The following is a 20,609-nucleotide window of genomic DNA, read 5'->3' on the forward strand; positions in this document are numbered from 1 at the left end:
TTTAGAATTTGTGTTAATCTCTGTAAAATCAAACAAATTAGGTTACTAAAACATGATATTGAACAAAAACTAACATGAATCGAAAAAATCAGAGACGGAGAGGATCAAACGGGGACGAAAAGGAGATATCACTGGAGATGGAGGTCGCGCTGCCATTTGTGATGAAAAGAGAAGAAGGCAATGTTAGTTGTTGTTGTCGATCGGAGGAGAGGAATCGGCCGCACCACCATTACTGTTCACGATCTTCTCTTGAAGGAGGGAGAGAGCTTTGGATTTCACTATCTCTAACCCTATTTCCATTTGTGAACGAAAACTAACATTGAAATTGTATTTACATTTTCAACTTTTTTTTTAATCTAAAAAAAATTAAGCAGAGGGAAACTAAAAAAAAAGGGGGAAATTCTGGCGGGCTATATTTTTTTGGGTTTGGACCATAATTTGAAGTGAAAATTATAATGCCTCGGTTTTATTAATGCGGCTTAAACTATTCACAGTTTGTTAACCGTGGCAAATGATGAAAAGGTCACAGTTTCACACTCCAGATTCAATATTTCTAAACATATGTCTACGATTTGAAAACCTTGGCCAAAGCTTATATGTGGCCACAGTTTTTGAGTTGTGGAAAAATTTAGCGTGGTCGTAGACCTTTTTTCTTGTAGTGAAATGTTATTATTATAAAAAATACTATAAAATAATAAGTTTAGATAATGTACAAAGACGATAATGCATTAACAGTGTAAAATAATTTTACACTGTCATCCAATTGAGATTCATCAATCACCGTGTCACATAACTTTTTTAAAAATAACAGTGCGGTTTGGCACTTAACATGATTGTGATTGGTTGACATTATAACATTATTTTACACTATCAGTGTATATTCTTTTTTATCATGTACAAATATATTAAAAAATAAAATTACAAACAAATAATATTAAAAATTAATAGATAAATTAAAGAGCTTAAAGGTAGTGCACTGTGAGTGTAAAACTTTTTACACGGTCAATGCATTAAAACCCTTAAAAATAAATACTTTATATGTGATTTAAAAAAAAAGTCAAACGTCTACAAAAATTAACGGTTTGGATTTCACTGACGGTCTAAAACTGCTTTACACTGTCGATGTATTTCCATTAAATCCTAAATTAAATCAATAAATAGTACTAAAATAAAATAATTATGAATGAACAATAACTTGGCGTAATATATCGTTCTAATAAAAATAAATAACTGTTAAAATATATGAATATAGTTCGGTTCAGTTTGTATCGGTTTTGAAAAATCAATTTAAACTTGGTTCAATATAAGCCGTTTTTAGGAAAAAGAAAAATTGAAACACATCCAAAATTATTCAGTTTTTATTGCTGTAGTTTTTTCGATGTTTTTAAAATTAATTTGCTGTCTTTATTTGAATTAGTTTGGATTTGACCACTTTAGTTTATAGTTATAAGAAAATTGTGTTTATAAGATTATTGATTAATTAATATTGAGTTTTCAAATTCTAGCTCAACTTATTGAAGCCCATATTTGGAGGTCATATTCTAGCTCAACTTATATACTGAAGATTGTATGTGAGTTTCAAAGATTGTATGTGAGTTTCAAGTAGTAACACCATTTTTATTTTTGTGAGTCCTACGTATTAATGATTAAAATGTTTTTTAATCAATTATCTTTTGACCCCTCAACAGAAAATAGAGCAAAATGAGAAAAAATATCTACAATTTTATTTGAAAAAATGAATTAGAATAAAACTCAAAAAATAATAATTTTATTCAATATCTTTTACCCAAAAAAAGATAATTATCCAGGATGATTTGCCGCTTACTATAATCTACTTATCCGTTAAGGTAATACATATGAGTTTTGCCATTTTTTTCAAAATTCTACGAGCTTTTACTAGATTTTTCAAAAAATATATGATTTTGTATTGAATTTTTAAAAAAAAAGTCTTTGCTTTTTTATTGGATTTTTTCAATATATTACCGGATTTTTCAAAGTCTATGTTTTTATCGGATTTTTCAAAATACCCGATAGTGTTTGCAGTTGGATTTTTTATTGTATCTTCAGCTTTATGGAACAATCAAAAAATTATTTTTTATTTGGTTCGATATGAATCACTAGTTAAAAAAATTCGATCCAATACAATTGAATTTCATGCACATTAATTTGATCGATGTTTGGATATCAAAACTACAAATTATAATGTCTTATAAATATTATTATTATAAAAAAATACTATAAAATAATAAGTTTAGAAACATCAAAACTACAAATTATAATGTCTTATAAATATTATTATTAAAAAAAATACTATAAAATAATAAGTTTAGAGTAGTGTACAAAGAGGATAATGCATTAACAGTGTAAAATAATTTTACACCGTCATCCAATTGAGATTCATCAATCACCGTGTCACATAACTTTTTTAAAAATAATAGTGCGATTTGGCAATGAACATGATTGTGATTGATTGACATTATAAAATTATTTTACACTATCAGTGTATATTCTTTTTTATCATGTACAAATATATTAAAAAATAAAATTACAAACAAATAATATTAAAAATTAATAGATAAATTAAATAGCTTAAAGGTAGTGCACTGTCAGTGTAAAACTTTTTCCACGTTCAATGCATTACAACCCTTAAAAATAAATACTTTATATGTGATTTTAAAAAAGTCAAACGTCTACAAAAATTAACGGTTTGAATTTCACTAACGGTCTAAAACTGCTTTACACTGTCGATGTATTTCCATTAAATCCTAAATTAAATCAATAAATAGTACTAAAATAAAATAATTATGAATGAACAATAACTTGGCGTAATATATCGTTCTAATACAAATAAATAACTGTTAAAATATATGAATATGGTTCGGTTCAGTTTATATCGGTTTCTAAATACTGTATCAATTTAAATTCGGTTCAATATAAGCCGTTTATAGGAAAAAGAAAAATTGAAACACATTCAAAATTATTCATTTTTTTTTTTGGAAATGATAATACTTTATTTCAAAACCAAAAACCATTACAAACAAGGCGATCAAACGATCCAGCCGCCACAAAAACTAAGGTAACATAAGTTTAGCTACATAAGGTCTCATGTTAGATTTCATCCAACATCTACTAATAACAGTATCAATTATTTTATCCTCAATCATATGATTACTATTCGCATTTCCAAAGCATGTATCGTTGCGAAACTTCCATAATTCATAAACCGTTTCCGTAAATGCAGTCTTAAGAAGAATGGCTCTCTGTCCCTTACCTTTACTGCATTGCACAACCCAATTTAACTCTTCGCTCCACTCACACGGACGGTGGTTACTCTGCAGCCAATGTAAAACAATGCGCCATAAACTAACCATTTTCCAACATTTGAAAAAAAGGTGGTTTAAAGTTTCCTCATCTCTACAGAAGCAGCAGGTCGTGTTACTAATAAGAGAGAATCTGTGGAGCCTCGCTTTTGTAGCAAGACTATTGTGACAAGCCATCCAAGTCGTAAATTTTGCACGCGGACGAGCAAGATTGTTGAAGAAGAGGCTTTTCCAATTGACAGTAGGGAGACAAATCTGTAGTTCTTGGTAAATAATCCTGGGTATGAATTTCCCATGTAGCATCATACTATTCCAGCCTTGCGATCCGACCGCCACTTGCCTACTCAACAGAATAGCTTTTAATATCCAGGAACAATCAGTTTTAACCGGTACATTCATGATAGACTCCTGTTTCGTATAATAAGCGTGAATCCACTTCACCCATAAACTATCCTCTTTCATGTTAATCTTCCACAGCAGTTTAAGGATATTTACCTTTCTCCAAGTATCCAAACATATAATGTTCAGCCCACCTTGGTTCTTAGGTCTACAGATTTTATCCCAGGCCATCGGAGATTTGCGCGTTATCTCATCCCCCCCAGACCACAAAAAGGATCGACACACAGCTTCCACCTTACGAATCACTAATTTCGGGAGAGGGATGCACTGGAGCCAGAAGTTAGCAATAGGGAACAGGGTACTCTTCACAAGTTGTAATCTCCCCGCATGGCTTAGAAGCCGAGAACTCCAATGGCGAATTCTGTGAACAAGTTTATCAACCAGACTGCTGCACTGCATAACGGTAAGCTTCTTGCTAGTAAGCGGTATACCAAGATATCGAAACGGGAGTATACCTTCTTGGAAGGAGGTAATTTTCTGAATCTCTTCTTTCTCTTGGAGGGGTACATTACCAAAGTAGATCTTGCACTTCAAAGGATTGGCGCTAAGACCCGTGGACATCACAAACGTATTAAAAGTCTGCATCAACCGCTCAACAGATCTAGAGTCGCCTCTAGAAAACAAGAGCAAATCGTCTGCGAAACTTAAATTGATGATCCCCAATTTATCACACTTCGCATGGAATTTAAACTCCGGATCCTCCCGTAGTCTTTGAAGAATACGGTGTAAGTATTCAGTTTTTATTGCTGTAGTTTTTTTCGATGTTTTCAAAATTAGTTTGTTGTCTTTATTTGAATTAGTTTGGATTTGACCACTTTAATTTATAGTTATAAGAAAATTGTGTTTATCTTAATATCTTAATCTTAATCTTAATATATATAAATCCAAGGTTGTCGTGATGGCAACCCTAGCCACATGTCACCTTGGTAGTTTCTATAAACAAAACTTAGCCACATGTCACTTTGATAATAAGTCTAAACAAAAATTCTAATTGACTTAAATATTATAATAATATTAATAATAATAATAATAATAATAATAATAATAATAATAATAACTTTGATAATAAGTCTAAACAAAAATTCTACTTTGACTTAGATATTATAATAATATTAATAACAATAAAATAATAATAATAATAATAATAATAATAATAATAATAATAATAATAATAATAATAATAATAATAATAATAATAATAATATTAAGCCTTAGCTATATAATAATAATAAAAAATATTCAGAATATTTATAAAAAATATTTTACTTATTTATATTTAGAATAATACAAAATAACCTTATATAATCTTAGCTAGAAAAAGTATCCTTATAAAAAATAATTTTCTTATTTAGCATCACAAATACTACATATATCACTTAAAATAGTAATAATTTTTTAATATGAATAAAAAGTTACAATGCATCTTATCCTATTTATATATAATATTTATATATAAATATAAATATCTAAGATAATATATAACATTTTAATTAGTTCAATATAACATTTTATATAACATTTTATACCAAGTATTTTAATTTTTTTACAATTCAATATGTAAATAAAAACAATTCCTACAAAAAAAAATAGATAATATATAAAATTTAAAATTGGAACTAAAGATTAAGTGATATTATTATTGTTAAAAATTTATAATCATTTTAAGTTTCAATTTTATTTATTATATAAATATTATAAAATATAATAACACTAATATAATTAAAAAATAACTTTAATAATTAATTTTCTATTAATATCTTTTAATTATAAATTATTTGTATAACTTCTTTATTAATTCTCCCTTAAATGGTCATTGAATTGGCTATTTATAAAACTATTCATTTTTTAAAATTTAATTCACACATAACTATATATTAATTTTAATAATTTATTTATCATTAATATATTTAAATTAAAATTATTTTTTATAATTTCTTCCATTACTTTCTCCCTTAAAATATTTGATGTGATTTTTAATTGAGATATATATTTTTAACTATAATATATTTCAGATTTTATTTTATTTATTATATAAAAATTATAAAATATAATAACACTAATATATTAATAGGTCTTAAGATTAATATTATTCCATATTATTATAGATATAGATTATTATTTAGAAATACATGTAACAAACTCTTCAAACTATTAGTGATAATATTTATCACACTTAAATATTCACTTTTTCTCAATCAATTTGTAACCTAAATTTAAATTATGGAAAGTTAATGGAGAGTCACCAAACAGTTAGAAATTGAGAGACACCAATAAATTAAAATTCAATAATATTCTATCTCCTTTTTAATAGACATTATAAATATCACCGCACAAATTACTTACACCTACACAATTGTGTCGATTTGGTTTTGTATTTTTAGTCTCAATTCTATATAATTTTTTTTTCTACTTACCATATTATAGATCTCAATCTTATTGCATTGTTGAAACCCAATTTCTGCACACTAAGTTCATTAATTAATCTATGTTAGTTTTTCTTCTTTTCTATTAATCAACTTATTCCTCTATGGTTTTATGTTTGCTTTATTTGGATTTTGCATATTCATTGTGTGTTTTTATTGAGTTGAAGTATTGTGTTCTTTTCATTTTCTTCTAAAAACACAATTTTCACTGTTGCAGAAATTGAAACATGGATGGATTCATTAATCAAATAATTATCTTTGAATGCATGCAGATTTTGGGATTGACTATAAAAACAACTTCATTATTTTTTAATTTATAAAAGTAATATCAAATTCTATTTTTAATTTGTAAGATTTAATGCTTTTGTATGTAAATATAATTATTTATTGATGTGTATTAACAACTTCAATTGTATGTAGATGCAGAGGAAAATATTAGTGTAGGACTATAAAACTAAAAGAACATTCTATCACTTCTCAAATATGCAGGTAATGAAACGAATTGTTCATTTTATGGAAATTGTCATGTTGATTTCTCTTTACCTGCTGTTAAGGATATTTGAACTATTGATGAAAATAATATCATTTAAAACTCAAATTGGATTCTATAATTCATGTAAGAATGTGCTTATAGATGTCTGATGTATAAAAATAGACACTTTAATTATAGTAAAATTATAGATACTTTAATAAAAATATAGATACTTTTCACATATTATTTTACTAATGTAGAAAAATAGTAATAATTTTTACATTGAAAAGTGAGAACGGCAATCTTTTTAAAATAAATTTTATTTACCCTAATTGCATTTTTACTAAAATAATAAATGATAAAATAATAATAATAATTTAAATTATTAATTAAAATATATATTAATACAATAAATGAGTGAATGAATATAATTAAAGAATTACAAAATAGCAAAAAAAAAATTAATTCAAAGGTTTATGATTATGGATGGAACAATAATAATTAATAAAATAATAATAATTAAAATTATTAATTAAAATCTATATTAATATAATTAATGAGTAAATGAATATAATTAAAGAATAATAATTATAAAATAAAATAAAAAAGTCATTCAAAGGTTTATGATATTTTGTAATAACTTTTCTTTTAACTAATTCAATGGTTTATGAGTTACATAATCACATATTTTGTAACTCCTTTTAATTATAAGTAGTTCAAAGGTTTATGATATTTTGTAACTCATTTTCTTTAATTATATTCATAATCATATATTTTGTTCTATCTATAATCACTCTACATATAAATATGTGATATTGAGATATCATCATTGTCTACAAATAATATTTTGATAGTATGGTTCGATTTTGTATAAAAGTTTTTGTTTCTTTTCACGCCTTTATATTCATTTTTGTGGAAGAATACAAATTCAAATTATTTTATTTAAATATTTAAACTTTTTGTTGTTGATTTAACTTTTGGTAATTTAATATTTTAACTTCTTTTTAATTTTATTTTATTTCTTGATATGAATATGGTTTTTTATGTGAATTATGTGAAGAGGATAGATTTATGTTGTCTCATTTTTGCTTGAGAAGTCAATGAAATGGTTGTTCATGTAAGTATATATTTTTATATGTAATAATTGTATAAATCAATTATTTTTCTATTGATATATATTGTTTGTTAGTTCGTTTTCTAATCTTCCTTTCTTATTTTCTTTTATTTATTAATGTATGGTTATTTTTCATGTAAATCAGAAGAAAAAAAAGAGATAAATTTAAACGATAAATGAAATGGATGTGCTAACAAACTGATAAACCAATGACATATATTACAAAATTTTATTTGATGGAACACACTGACATTTTTTTCAAAAAGATATTTTAAAAACCTTTTGACCTCCATGATTTAGTTTTTTGTTTATAACCATACTTATTATTTCTTTAATTTTTTATTACTTATCATTTCCTTAATTTTTTATGACTTATATTTTTTATAATTTATATTCTAAACTAATAATTAAATATGAAATAATATACTTTTATGTAATTTAGAAAAAAATTGTTTTTACATTCAATAATAATTAATTAATTAATTCTTTGATGATATATCTATTAAATGATATTGATTTTCATGTTGTAACTTCTTTGATCTATAAAATTTTACATGAAATATTATAATATAAATTTATAGTAATAATAATATTAATAATAAATATTATTATTATTATTATTATGAGTATATTACATGTTACTATATTTACTAAAATATACTTATTTATTTAAAAATAATATTTAAGATAAAGATTCCAATCAATCCCGTGCGGAGCACGAGTCGGCAATCTAGTTTAATATAAATGTAAGGTTGTGATGATGGCAACCTAGACAAAACCCTAGCTAAATAATGATGTGTCCATCTAACAAATTTTCCCAAATAAAAAACTCATTAAAATTGATATTTCTTAATAAAACTCTTCATTCCTTTAATTAAGAATTTTAATTCAAAAAATAAAAAGTAAATTTTATTTTAATAATCTCTAAAATTATAACTAATAATAATATGAAAGTATAAAATAAAAAATAATTTCATTTTAATAATTATTAAATTTTAAATAATACACTTCAATGGTGGATTTATCTTTAATATTTTTTATTTTATTAATTTGTAACCCAAATAAAAAACTCACTAAAATTGATATTTCTTAATAAAACTCTTCATTCTTTTAATTTTAATTCAAAAAATAAAAAGTGAATTTTATTTTAATAATCTCTAAAATTATAAATAATAATAATATGAAAGTATAAAATAAAAAAGAATTTCATTTTAATAATTATTATATTTTAAATAATACACTTCAATGGTGAGTTTATATTGAATATTTTTATTTTATTAATTTGTAAAAAAATCAAAAAAAAAATTATGAATTTGTAAATTTAAATTTTTAATTTAAAAAATATTGACTTAATTGAAAATAAAAAAAGTAATTGAAAATTTACAGGTTAGATTATATAATAATACACTTTTATTTTAATAATCTCTGATATTATAACTAATAATAATATGAAAGTATAAAATAAAAAATAATTTCATTTTAATAATTATTATATTTTAAATAATACACTTCAATGGTGAGTTTATCTTTAATATTTTTTATTTTATTAATTTATAAAAAATAAAATAAATTTTATGAATTTCTAAATTTAAATGTTTTATTTTAAAAAATATTGTCTTAATTGAAAGAAATATATAATTGAAAAATTTACAGGTTAGACTATATAATAATGTACTTTTTTAATTTAAATTATTTTTTTTGTATTGTGTATATTAGTTATGTTTTTTATGTTTCACAAATATTTTTATGCAATAAAATAATTAACTAATTATAGAAGATCCAGTCAAATATTTCATTCTCCTTATCAGTTTCACATTTATTCTAGATTTAAAACTTATAATGAATATGAATTTAATTGGCTCTATCAATTTTTAACGTCTAAATCATGATTTATTATATTTGTTTTTACAAATATTACTCATCACTTAATTTGTATTCAATTTATAACCGCTCTAAATTTAATTCATTTTTTTCTGTCATTAATCAACGCAAACCTTATATTATAATCAACGCTTAATATGTTTTTTATACAAATTGATTGCATTCGTGTAATATAAATACATAATAGATGAACAAAAATAAATAATAATTAAGGAACAATATTAATAAATATATTAATCAGTGTTATTAATTTTATGTATCATTACACACTTTTGAATACTAATAATGATATTATTATTTATTTAAAATTTAAAAACCTAGAAGATTTTATATTTATGAGTTTCTATTTTTTTAATTTGTAAAAAAAAATCATGAGTTTGTAAATTTAAGTGTCTTAATTTAAATTTTTGTCTTAATCCGAAATATTTTTATTTTTTGTATGGTTTATTTTAATGGAATTTTATAAAATTTAATAGGTTAGAATTAGAGAAAGTGTAACAACCCCTGATTTTTTTAAACTTTTAAAATTATATTTTATTTAAATAATTTATATATTATTTTTATAATAAATACCACATAATAAAATATAAAAAAAAAACTCAATTTTTTTTAATAGTCCTACATTTTAACTTTATTTTCTAATTTTAATATTACTTTAATTCTAATCGTAATAGTATATTTTAGTGGAAATTATTCTAAATCTATAACATTCTCTTTTATATTCCATAACTAACAGTCACTTTTTTGTTTTTTGGTTTTTTCATCTTTTTAACTCTTCATTGAAGGTGTCATAAATTTTTATTTTAGTGCAATACTTTATTTTTGTTTATCTGTTACTGTTTTTCTATTGGTAAAATAATTAACTTCTAAAAAATGAGAGGTCATAATAATAGTATTAATAATATTCTATGTAACTACTATAAAATTGTGTCTTTTGTATTCTTACAAACCTTTATAATCACTCTTAATCTCACCTTCATTATTTACCAATTTTATTTGCTACCATTTTCACCTATTTGTTCTTTTCTAGGATTTTCATGTCTCATAACAACTTTAATCAGTAAGATTTTTTTCTAATAACTATTTATAAATTTGTTTATCTTATTGTTAAATTTCATACTCATTTATTCTATTTTTATGTAAAATACAATATATATTTTTGCAGGCTTAGCGAAGATAAAATATTGCAAGCATATATAATAAAAATTATATTTGCTTTGGAAAACCTATATCAAAAGTGATTCATTAGGCACTACTGTAGATAAAATATTTAGATAAAATTTCTTGAAATCTCATAATTAGAGGTTAAATTGTAAGTCACCTAATAAATATTTGAATATAAGAATAATGGTCAAATTGTAAGTCACCTAATAAATCCTTGGATATAAGAATAATTGTCAAATTGTAAAGTCATTTAACTTAATTTGCTTCCATATAATGTAATATAGATACACTAATGAAATACATGTTTAGATTTTTTTATTTATATTTTTATATTTTTCATATTTACTGATAAATTTTTTTCTTTTCTTTATTAATTTAGTGAGATAGATCACGCCCTCCCACTATTGAAAATTTCTTTTTCTTATTAATTTATATTGGATTTACAATATACCAAACAACATTACAAACAACATTATAAATTTTGTTGATAAGATGTATTAGAGTTTATTATTAATTTAAATACAAATGATTCACGAAAATATTGATATGATGTAATCAATTTAATAAATAGAAAATTGTATTACTATAATTAATTCATAGTATTGAAGATGTTTGTATTAAATTGTATTAAAAAAATATTCACTTTTAAGTTGATTGTATTGCACATGATTATATTCTTTAATTTATGTACATTTTGTTTTTTTTTTTTAAGAAATTGAGTTAAAATACCTATGGCACTAAAATATTATTTTGTATATGATTAAAAAATATTTGATAAAAATATGATTTTGTTTTATTGTTTCATTTATTTTACTTTTTCTTAATTTAGTGGGATAGTTGTTGCTCTCTCACTATTGAAAATTTTGTTTTTTATTAATTTATATTGGATTTATAATAAACCAAACAACATTATAAGTTTTGTTGATAAAATGTGTTTGAGTTTATTATTATTTTAAATAGAAATAATTAATGAAAATATTTATATGGTGTAATCAATTTAATAAATAAAAAATCATATTACTATAATTAATTGATACTATTGAAGATGTTTTTATTAAATTATCTTGAAAAAAATTCACTTTTTAAGTTGATTGTATTGGAAATAATTATATTCTTTAACTTATATACATTTTGTGTTTATTTTCTTAAGAAATCGGATTAAAATACCTATCACACTAAAATAATTTATTGTATAGAATAAAAAAAATTATTTGAAAAAAATATTTGATAAACTTTTACAACAAATACTTGAGATCTATAAAATTATTAATTTTATTAGATAAAACTTACATTCTATGCTCTTTTATTTTATTTTTAAATTTAATTTTTAGCAAATTTGTCATTAAATTTTTTCTATAACTTATTGCTTTTATAAATGAGATATAACTTATTGCTTTTATAAATGAGACATTATTATTCGTTCGTTTTAAAAAATAAACATTATTATTCTTAATTAAGATGGATCACTTACTTATTAATAGAAATTATTATAATTGATAATAAGATAAACAAATCATATTATTTACTATTATAAAAATTTAATTATTCTAATAGACAAAAATAAATATCATTAGTAGAAAATAAAAATATATTTTATACTTTTAATCACTTTTGTTTGTGGAAATATAAATTTTCGTTGAGTTCTTCTTCGATTAAATTCTTGAGAAATAATATTTAAATGAACAATTATAATCATACCCGTGCAACGCACGGGCCATATATCTAGTTGATTAATTAATATTGAGTTTTCAAATTCTAGCTCAACTTATTGAAGCCCATATTTGGAGGCCATGTTCTAGCTCAACTTATATATTCAAGATTGTATTGTATGTGAGTTTCAAGTAGTAACACCATTTTTATTTATGTGAGTCCTACGTATTAATGATTAAGATGTTTTTTAATCAATTATCTTTTGACCCCTCAACAGAAAATAGAGCAAAATGAGAAAAAATATCTACAATTTTATTTGAAAAAATGAATTAGAATAAAAGTGAAAAAATAATAATTTTATTCAATATCTTTTTCCCTATAAAAAGATAATTATCCGTTGAGGTAATACAAATTGAAATTCTTAATACTTTTTTGGTACAATGAAATTCTTAGTACTATTAACATGACAAACGGCAGCAAACCCCTTTTTATTGGAGAAAGTTTAGTTGATTATAAACAAAAGGTAATACACAATAAAAAAGAAAATAAATAATTAAATATATTATTTTACTAAATCTAAAACGTAATGACTAGTTTAAAAAAATATTTATTTTGTATCTTTAAAATGAAATTCTTAGTACTATTAACATGACAAACGGCAGCAAACCCCTTTTTATTGGAATATTTGATTCAGATGCATTAATGTGATTGACCAAAATATCGAAATCCTTAACAACTTCAAAGATTTTCTCTAACAAAATCCCTAATTTCTTGTCATGCTAAGATAACAAAAATTGGAATTTTTAATATAAATATATCGGATAGCAACAACAATGTACTGATTTTTTTATTGTTTAAAGCTACTCTTTTTTTTCTCACTTTCTCTCTCTTTTCTTATAGTTCTAAATATTGTTTATGGAGGAGATAGATTGGGGAAACTTAGAAGCACTTCCTTTAAGTTTAATTTTTGATAAATTAGTGGAACGTATAGATCACATCTATTTCAGTGCCGTGTGCAAGAATTGGTATTCCATTGCAAAGTTTAATTATCAAAATCGACAAATACAAAATAATGTATTGCCCATGCTTATGATTCCCACAAAAAAGAAGTGCAAAAAAAATATGTGGAAAGCAACCAAGAAAAGTTTATACGGAATTTCATCCAAAACTTCTTACAAGTTCAAACTCCCAGTACCTTATAACAAGAGGCTTTGTGGTTCAAGTCATGGTTGGCTAGCCAAGGTAGATTCTAGTTCTAAAGTTACTCTTATAAAACTCCTCAATCCTTTTAAGGATGCCGTATCCATCACTTTACCACCCATCTACTTCCGGGATATGTATAGAAGAAAAAGTTATGAGTATGATGTGCATAAGGTTGTTCTATCTACCAATCCTACATTTAAGCCACATGATTATGTAGTTGTAGCCATTTACAATATGCGGAAATGTCTTGCTTTTTTAAAAGCTGGACAAAAGAATTGGACTTATATTGATGATATTCACCATCTCTTTACTGATGTTATATTCTACAAAGGCTTGGTCTATGCGGTGGGACTATGGAATAAAATTGTCTCTTTTGATTTGTCTTGTTTAAAGGATGGAAGGGTAATTCCCAAAATTGTTTCTTTGAAAGGGGATGATTATGCTCATCGAGCTTATCTTGTAAAATCATTGGAAGGAGACTTATGGCTTGTAAGAAAATTTATTGGGTATCACGGTGACGAAGATGATGAAGATAATACTGAGCCTAGTAGTGGTACAAAAAGATTCGAAGTATATAATTTGGAATTGGATGTTCAAACAGGTGAACTTATACAAATGTTAAAAATTGAGAGTTTAGGAGACAATGTCTTATTTGTGGGTGATAGTGATTCTGTTGCTGTGTCAGCTTCATATTTTTCTAATCATCTTCAAAAGGATTCAATATATTATACAGATGACTTTTACGGAGACACGCCACCTTACCCTCATGGGCCATTTGATATGAAAATCTACAATGTAAAAGAAAAAAAATTTAGTCAACATTGTCCTTTTTACCATTGGTTTAAAGAAAATCCACCTGCAGTATGGGTTATTCCACCGTTTCAATGGGAATGACAAGTTCTATTTTATGTTATTTTGTTTTATTTTAATTTTTTCTTTGTTTAGTTAAGTAAAAAAATAGTTTATTTAATTCTGTTGCATTGCTCAAGATAAGGATTTATGTGTATTGCATTTAAGAATTTTTTTAAAGATAATAAAGACGTTTATTTTAAATATCAATCAATTTTTATTTTTATTCCTATTTTTCAATTTTTATTTTCGGAATTGTTATCAATTAAGAGTAATGAGTTATGCATGATTACAATTTTGAACCGGTTAGATTATTAAATTGATCTTGAAAAGAATTCAAAAAATTTAATTTATAATAAACATTTTAATTAGTATTGATCTTTGGGTCGGTCATTCTAATTTCATAAATTTTAGCTATAATTTAAACAACATTGTAGTTATGAATATCAATTTTAAAATTTGAATCCGTAAATATTAATTTTTTCTAGTTTTAGATGTTGTCTACCGCATACACGATTACATTAAATAATGTGGATCTCGTATACATTTAATGGGATTCATAATTTTTTTTACGGTAAAACTCTTAATTCATTTCAATTTAAATAGTAATAAGGTTGTGGATACATGTCAGTACATCAGTAAAACTATGGAAACTAGCAAAATTTAGAGCCGCCCGGATTAATGTGTGAGCAACTTTATTAGCTTGTCTCCTAGTGAACTTAACATGAGAGTTCCTAAAACATTCATCTAATAAGCGTTTACACTCCCGAATAATAGCACCGCAATCTATATAATTAGATTGTTGAGTATTAACACTATCTACTACGCTTTTGGCGTCCATCTCAAAATCCACATTATCATAACCAAGCTCGTGCACCCAATTAATCGATGGGAAGAGCCCTAAAGCTTCCCCGACAACGACTTATGTGATAGGAGAAAACCACTCGGTTCTGGCTGTAATAAAGGAACATTTATCATCTCTTATACAAGTACCTAAACCAACCTTGTTATTAGAGAAAGATGTGTCTGTGTTGCATTTGAGACTACCAGTCGAAGGCTTGCTCCACTTAGGATCCATAGGACTTTAAGATTGAGAGATATTGTTATTCCTTATATGTTGTGCTCTTCTCCATCCATGAAGCAGGTTTATTGAACGATTGTAGATAGTATCTTGAGAGTCTTCAATTTGATTCCAAACATGATTATTTCTGCATTTCCAATGACTCCACGGGGTAGTAGCGAATACCGCTTGTTTCTCTTGATTAGCGACCTGCAAAAAGGAGAATACAATATTATCACAAGAAATTTGATTATTTTGAAACTGTTGTAACACCGGCCTAAGACCCACTTTTTTCCAGCACTCTACACTCACTATGCCAAAAAAGACCTACGAAAGCACTTTTTTGGGCTTTAAAAGCGCTGCCGTAGGTGGCGCTGCTATAGGTTTTAGCAGCACTTTTTGTTTAGGAAAAAGCGCTGTTGTAGGTAGGCCTAAGGCAACGCTTTTTCTTGAAAAGCGCTTTCATATATAGGTCTAAGGCAGCGCTTTCCCTTAAAAAGTGCTTTCGTAGGTAGCTCTTTAGCAGCGCTTTTTTCAAAAAAGCGCTTTCGTAGGTAGCCTTTAGCAATGCTTTTTTCCAGCTTTTATGCTTTCTTTTATCATCTTAGACAGTGCTTTTTGTTAAAAGGAGCGTTTTTAAAAGCGCTGTCGTTGCTAAACGCAATATTTTAAAGTGCAACCTGTAATTTAAGCCTCCCAGTTCGACCTGTAATTTATTTGGAAATAACAACCTGTAATATTTTTGAAAATAATCCCTAAACATGTTATTCAAGCCTTATATATATATATATATATATATATATATATATATATATACCATTATTTCAACAAAAACTCGTATGTAGGACATTATATACCATTATATACCAATATAATACCATTATAATCCAAACTAAAATATATACACCATTATAGTTCAATTCACATATGTTTGCAACATATACATATAACTAAATCATCTCTAACATAACTAAATCAGAATAAGCCCGAAATTCTCAAAATCCAACGAGCGAATGATCCTGGTCCTGCAAAGTATGAACAGAACAACACGGTCAATTAAACGAACTTTGCTAAACACAATTAACGGCTCCAACACAAAGTCATTATCAAAATCCGTCACACAGTAATGTATTCATAACACTTTTCACACAATAATGTATTCATACCTATATGAATCTTTGCTGAATATAAAATTGACACAATTTTTCTTTGATTTCTTCCAACTTAAGTCTCGTGTAAGAAGCATAATAGAATTCATCAAAGTACTACATAACAAAAAGATAATATGCATGATTTAAATGCATCCATGTCTTATCCATGTCTCATACTCTTTCGACAATCGATTTGAATGCATACATGTCTTATCCATGTCTTAATTAAGCTAAACAAAAACAACTAATTAAGGCAACAAATAGTATAATGTGTTTCTGTCAAAACACAAAGTATACACGGAATGAATCTGAAGCAATAAAATGCAACATATTACTTTGGCGAGAGAGAACAATTAATTACCTGTATAGAAGTAAGCAACTTCTAGACCCACACAATGTAAGATTCTTGAAAACGATCAAACTTTCACTCTTCACAAGTAACCCCTATAGCAAATTCACAAAGTTAGTAAGTTCATCACATAACGATTAACAACATTGACATCAAGAATCATAACAACATTGTAAAAAATCAACAAACCAAATAAATCATACCAAACCAAATCAAATGGAACCAAACAAAACCAAACACAATTAATCCAAATTGAACTAAATCAATTTGAACAAAATCAAACAAGTTAAACAAATTCTAATGAAATCTAGTCAAATCAAACTAAATCAAACATAATCAAAATCAATTCAAACCAACAAAAAATACGGATCACAAATAACAGAAAGACAAACGAATGATATACACTACCAATACTAAAACCAAATATGAGATAATTACCTGAAGTCATATATGACTTAGGACTTGAACTTCAAACAAAATAAATCATACCAAATCAAATGGAACCAAACAAAACCAAACACAATCAATCCAAATTGAACTAAATCAATTTTAATGATTAAGCTTTGCATAAATAAATAAGCAGTCTTGTAAATTGACAAATGTAGTACATTATGGTATCTCATACCAACAATAATTTTACTAAATTATAGTTATTAAATATAGTGTATTTTAATTATGATAAGTTATAGTATTAATTAGGTAGTATAATTAAAAAAATAAAAATTATGATTGTATTGAAAATTAAAAGTTACAAAGAGTAGAGTGGATCAGCAACATTAAACAACGAACAACTCCATAAACTAGAGAAACCCTACATATTTATGTGAAAATCTCAAAACATTAAATGTATGATTTCTATCTCATCTATTTCTTTTATTTCTAATTTATATAAAATCCATCCCAACAAATCTTTAGAAAAAGCAACTGAATGGACCATTTTAGTCGGTAAGAATTTATGTAGAATAGGTGAGGAGGGGACCACAATCATCACAATACTCTCCTCCCAAATTTTGAAAGAGGTAAAAAATAGAAAAAGACTTCTATATAAAGATATTTGAACACTCACACTACTCACTCGTCACTCTAAAATATAAATCACATTCCTATGGCTCCCATCTCAAAACTCCTCTCTTTCCTTTTCTTAACAACCCTCTCATTTTCTCTCCGAATTCATACCAGAGAAAGTCAATTCTTCAGCAAAGTTACCCATGTCAACAACAATGAAGAACCATTAAACAAACCACAACAACAACCATTTTTCATCCCAGAAACTGGAAAACAGTTATGGCTTATACAGTCATGAATCTGGTCTACACCCTCCCACAACAACCACCACAAACAATGTTGTTCCCAACACTTACCAATCATATGAAAAAACATCATCACAAAATGAAAACAAAAATTACTTCACCACCTTCTAGAAGGATTCTTATGGCAACAACAACAACAAGTACCCAAATGAAATCAGTGACACAAAACTCACAGCCACACCAATTTCTTACAACAACAATTACGACAAGTATTACTATAACAACAACAAGTATGCTTCTAATGATCTTAGCAACACAAAGTTCCCAGAAGGGTACAACTCGATGGAAAACCAGAAAAAAAAAAACAACAATAAAAAGTATTACTACAACAACAACAAGTATGCTTCACGAAGACCAACCTAAACCTCCTCTGGTTCTACACCACATAAAAATTTCAGAAGGTAACAAGGTATGAAATACCAAATACAAATCCAAAATCAGTTCATAGGGATAGGGTTCGAACCTGCGTTTTTTCTCGAAGGGAGTACGAACGGCGGTGGCGGCTAGTTGTTTTGGGAGTACGACGACGGAGGGAGTATGAACGACAGCTCTGCAATTGCAATCGTCGGAGGGAGTACGAACGGAGGGATTATTGCGATAAACGGAAGGATTGCGTCGCGTGGTTTTGTGAAAGACGGTGAGAGATGTGTTGCAGAGGGAGAGTTAAAGGTTTGTGAGAGACGGCGAGAGATGGCGGCTAGTTGTTTTGTAATGAAGGTTGAGGGGTGAGATGGAGACAGTGAGGAGCGAGGAAGAAGAAGATGGAGGGGGTTTTTCTTTTCTGAAACAAATAGCGTGTTTTAGTTTTATGAAATATAAATTTAAAAAAAAGCTATCAGAGCGCTTTTCAAAAGCGCTTTCATATACCCCCTATACCAGTGCTTTTATCCCAAAAGCGCTTTCGTAGACTACCCCTTATAAGAGCGCTTTTAAAAGCGCTTTCATAACTCCCCTATAAGAGTGCTTTATAAAAGTGCTTTCATAACACCCCCTATAAGAGAGTTTTTAAAAAGCGCTTTCATAATCCCCCTATAAGAGAGCTTTTTTCCGTGTTTTTTAATTTTGTTTTTAGCGAAAACTACGAAAGTTCTTTTGTCTAAAAGCGATTTCGTAGGTGTGCTTCTAAAAGCCAAATATGGCGTAGTGACTCTCAGGGCACTAAAAGAATAAGTGATTATTATTCTCAATCTGATCCCCACATATACCACAATTAGGCGGACAATCAACACCTTTTTCTATTAAGCGCATTTAGTTGGCACACAGTTCCTGCACAGGCGCCACAAAAAGTTTTTAACCTTTGGAGGGGTCTTAATGTTCCAAATCAAATCCCAATTATCAGCAATCCTAAGATGAGATGTATTTATGGCTTCATTTATACAAAAACGGTAAGCACTAGGCACTGAATAGTCACCATTCCTTTCTAATTTCCACACAATTTTATCCTCTTGAACCACTCCAAATAACGGAGTATTGAGAACTATCTCCGCTATTCCCTCCCCTACAAGAGAATAAATCAGGTTAGTACTCCATTGCTTGACATTTGGTTGCATCAAGTCTGAAAATTTCAGCCTGGATATCATCGGGTTATTCGGCCATGGATTCATCAACGATGTACTATCATGCAACCAAATTTGACCCCAAGCTGGAATACTCTCTCCCGAACCTACACTCCATTTGTACCCTCCTTGAACCATAAATTTCAAACTCCAAATGCTCCTCCATACATAACTCGGATTGTGCCCAATTGATGAGTCAAGAAAGTCACAGTTGGGGTAGTATTTAGCCTTGTACAACCTGGTAACTAAGATATCTGGCTTCGTCATAAAATTCCACACTTGTTTACCAAGCATTGCATAGTTAAAAGCACTCAGATTCTTGAAACCCATACCCTCATTCTTCTTAGTCATAGATAGCATGTCCCAAGAAAGCCAATGCAAACCTTTGGCCCTGCCATGATTATGCCCCCGCCAAAATGAATTCATCATTTTCTCAATTTCATCACATAATGATGATGATAACAAGAAAATACTCATAATATAAGAAGGGATAGCTTGCAGTACAAATTAAATAAGAGTTTCTCTTCCTGCTTGAGATAGGCACCTACTACTCCAAGAGTTGATCTTTTTCCATATTCTATCTTTATGTACTTTAATGTTGCTTTTTTACTTCTACCGATCATGGACGGGACACCAAGGTACTTATCCGTACCTAACACTTGTTGAACTCCTAATGTTACAGCCTACGCAGCTTTAACATCAGCCCCA

General features: G+C 26.7%; 2 protein-coding genes across 2 annotated transcripts; one reads left to right on the forward strand and one right to left on the reverse strand.

Moving 5' to 3' along the window:
* Positions 1 to 13,545: 13,545 nt before the first annotated feature.
* LOC131653315 (F-box protein At2g26160-like) lies at positions 13,546 to 14,520 on the forward strand. The gene has a single exon (XM_058923425.1). It carries the CDS (start codon positions 13,546 to 13,548, stop codon positions 14,518 to 14,520), a length of 975 nt encoding a protein of 324 aa, XP_058779408.1.
* A 1,039-nt stretch (positions 14,521 to 15,559) lies between these two features.
* LOC131653326 (uncharacterized) lies at positions 15,560 to 20,378 on the reverse strand. Its single transcript, XM_058923437.1, has 2 exons — positions 19,641 to 20,378; positions 15,560 to 15,745 (listed from the first exon to the last, which is right to left on the reverse strand). Exons 1-2 carry the CDS (start codon positions 20,376 to 20,378, stop codon positions 15,560 to 15,562), a joined length of 924 nt encoding a protein of 307 aa, XP_058779420.1.
* Positions 20,379 to 20,609: the final 231 nt, after the last annotated feature.

The sequence above is a fragment of the Vicia villosa genome, linkage group LG1 (genome assembly GCF_029867415.1).
Source record: "Vicia villosa cultivar HV-30 ecotype Madison, WI linkage group LG1, Vvil1.0, whole genome shotgun sequence".
Taxonomy (NCBI): Eukaryota; Viridiplantae; Streptophyta; class Magnoliopsida; order Fabales; family Fabaceae; genus Vicia; species Vicia villosa.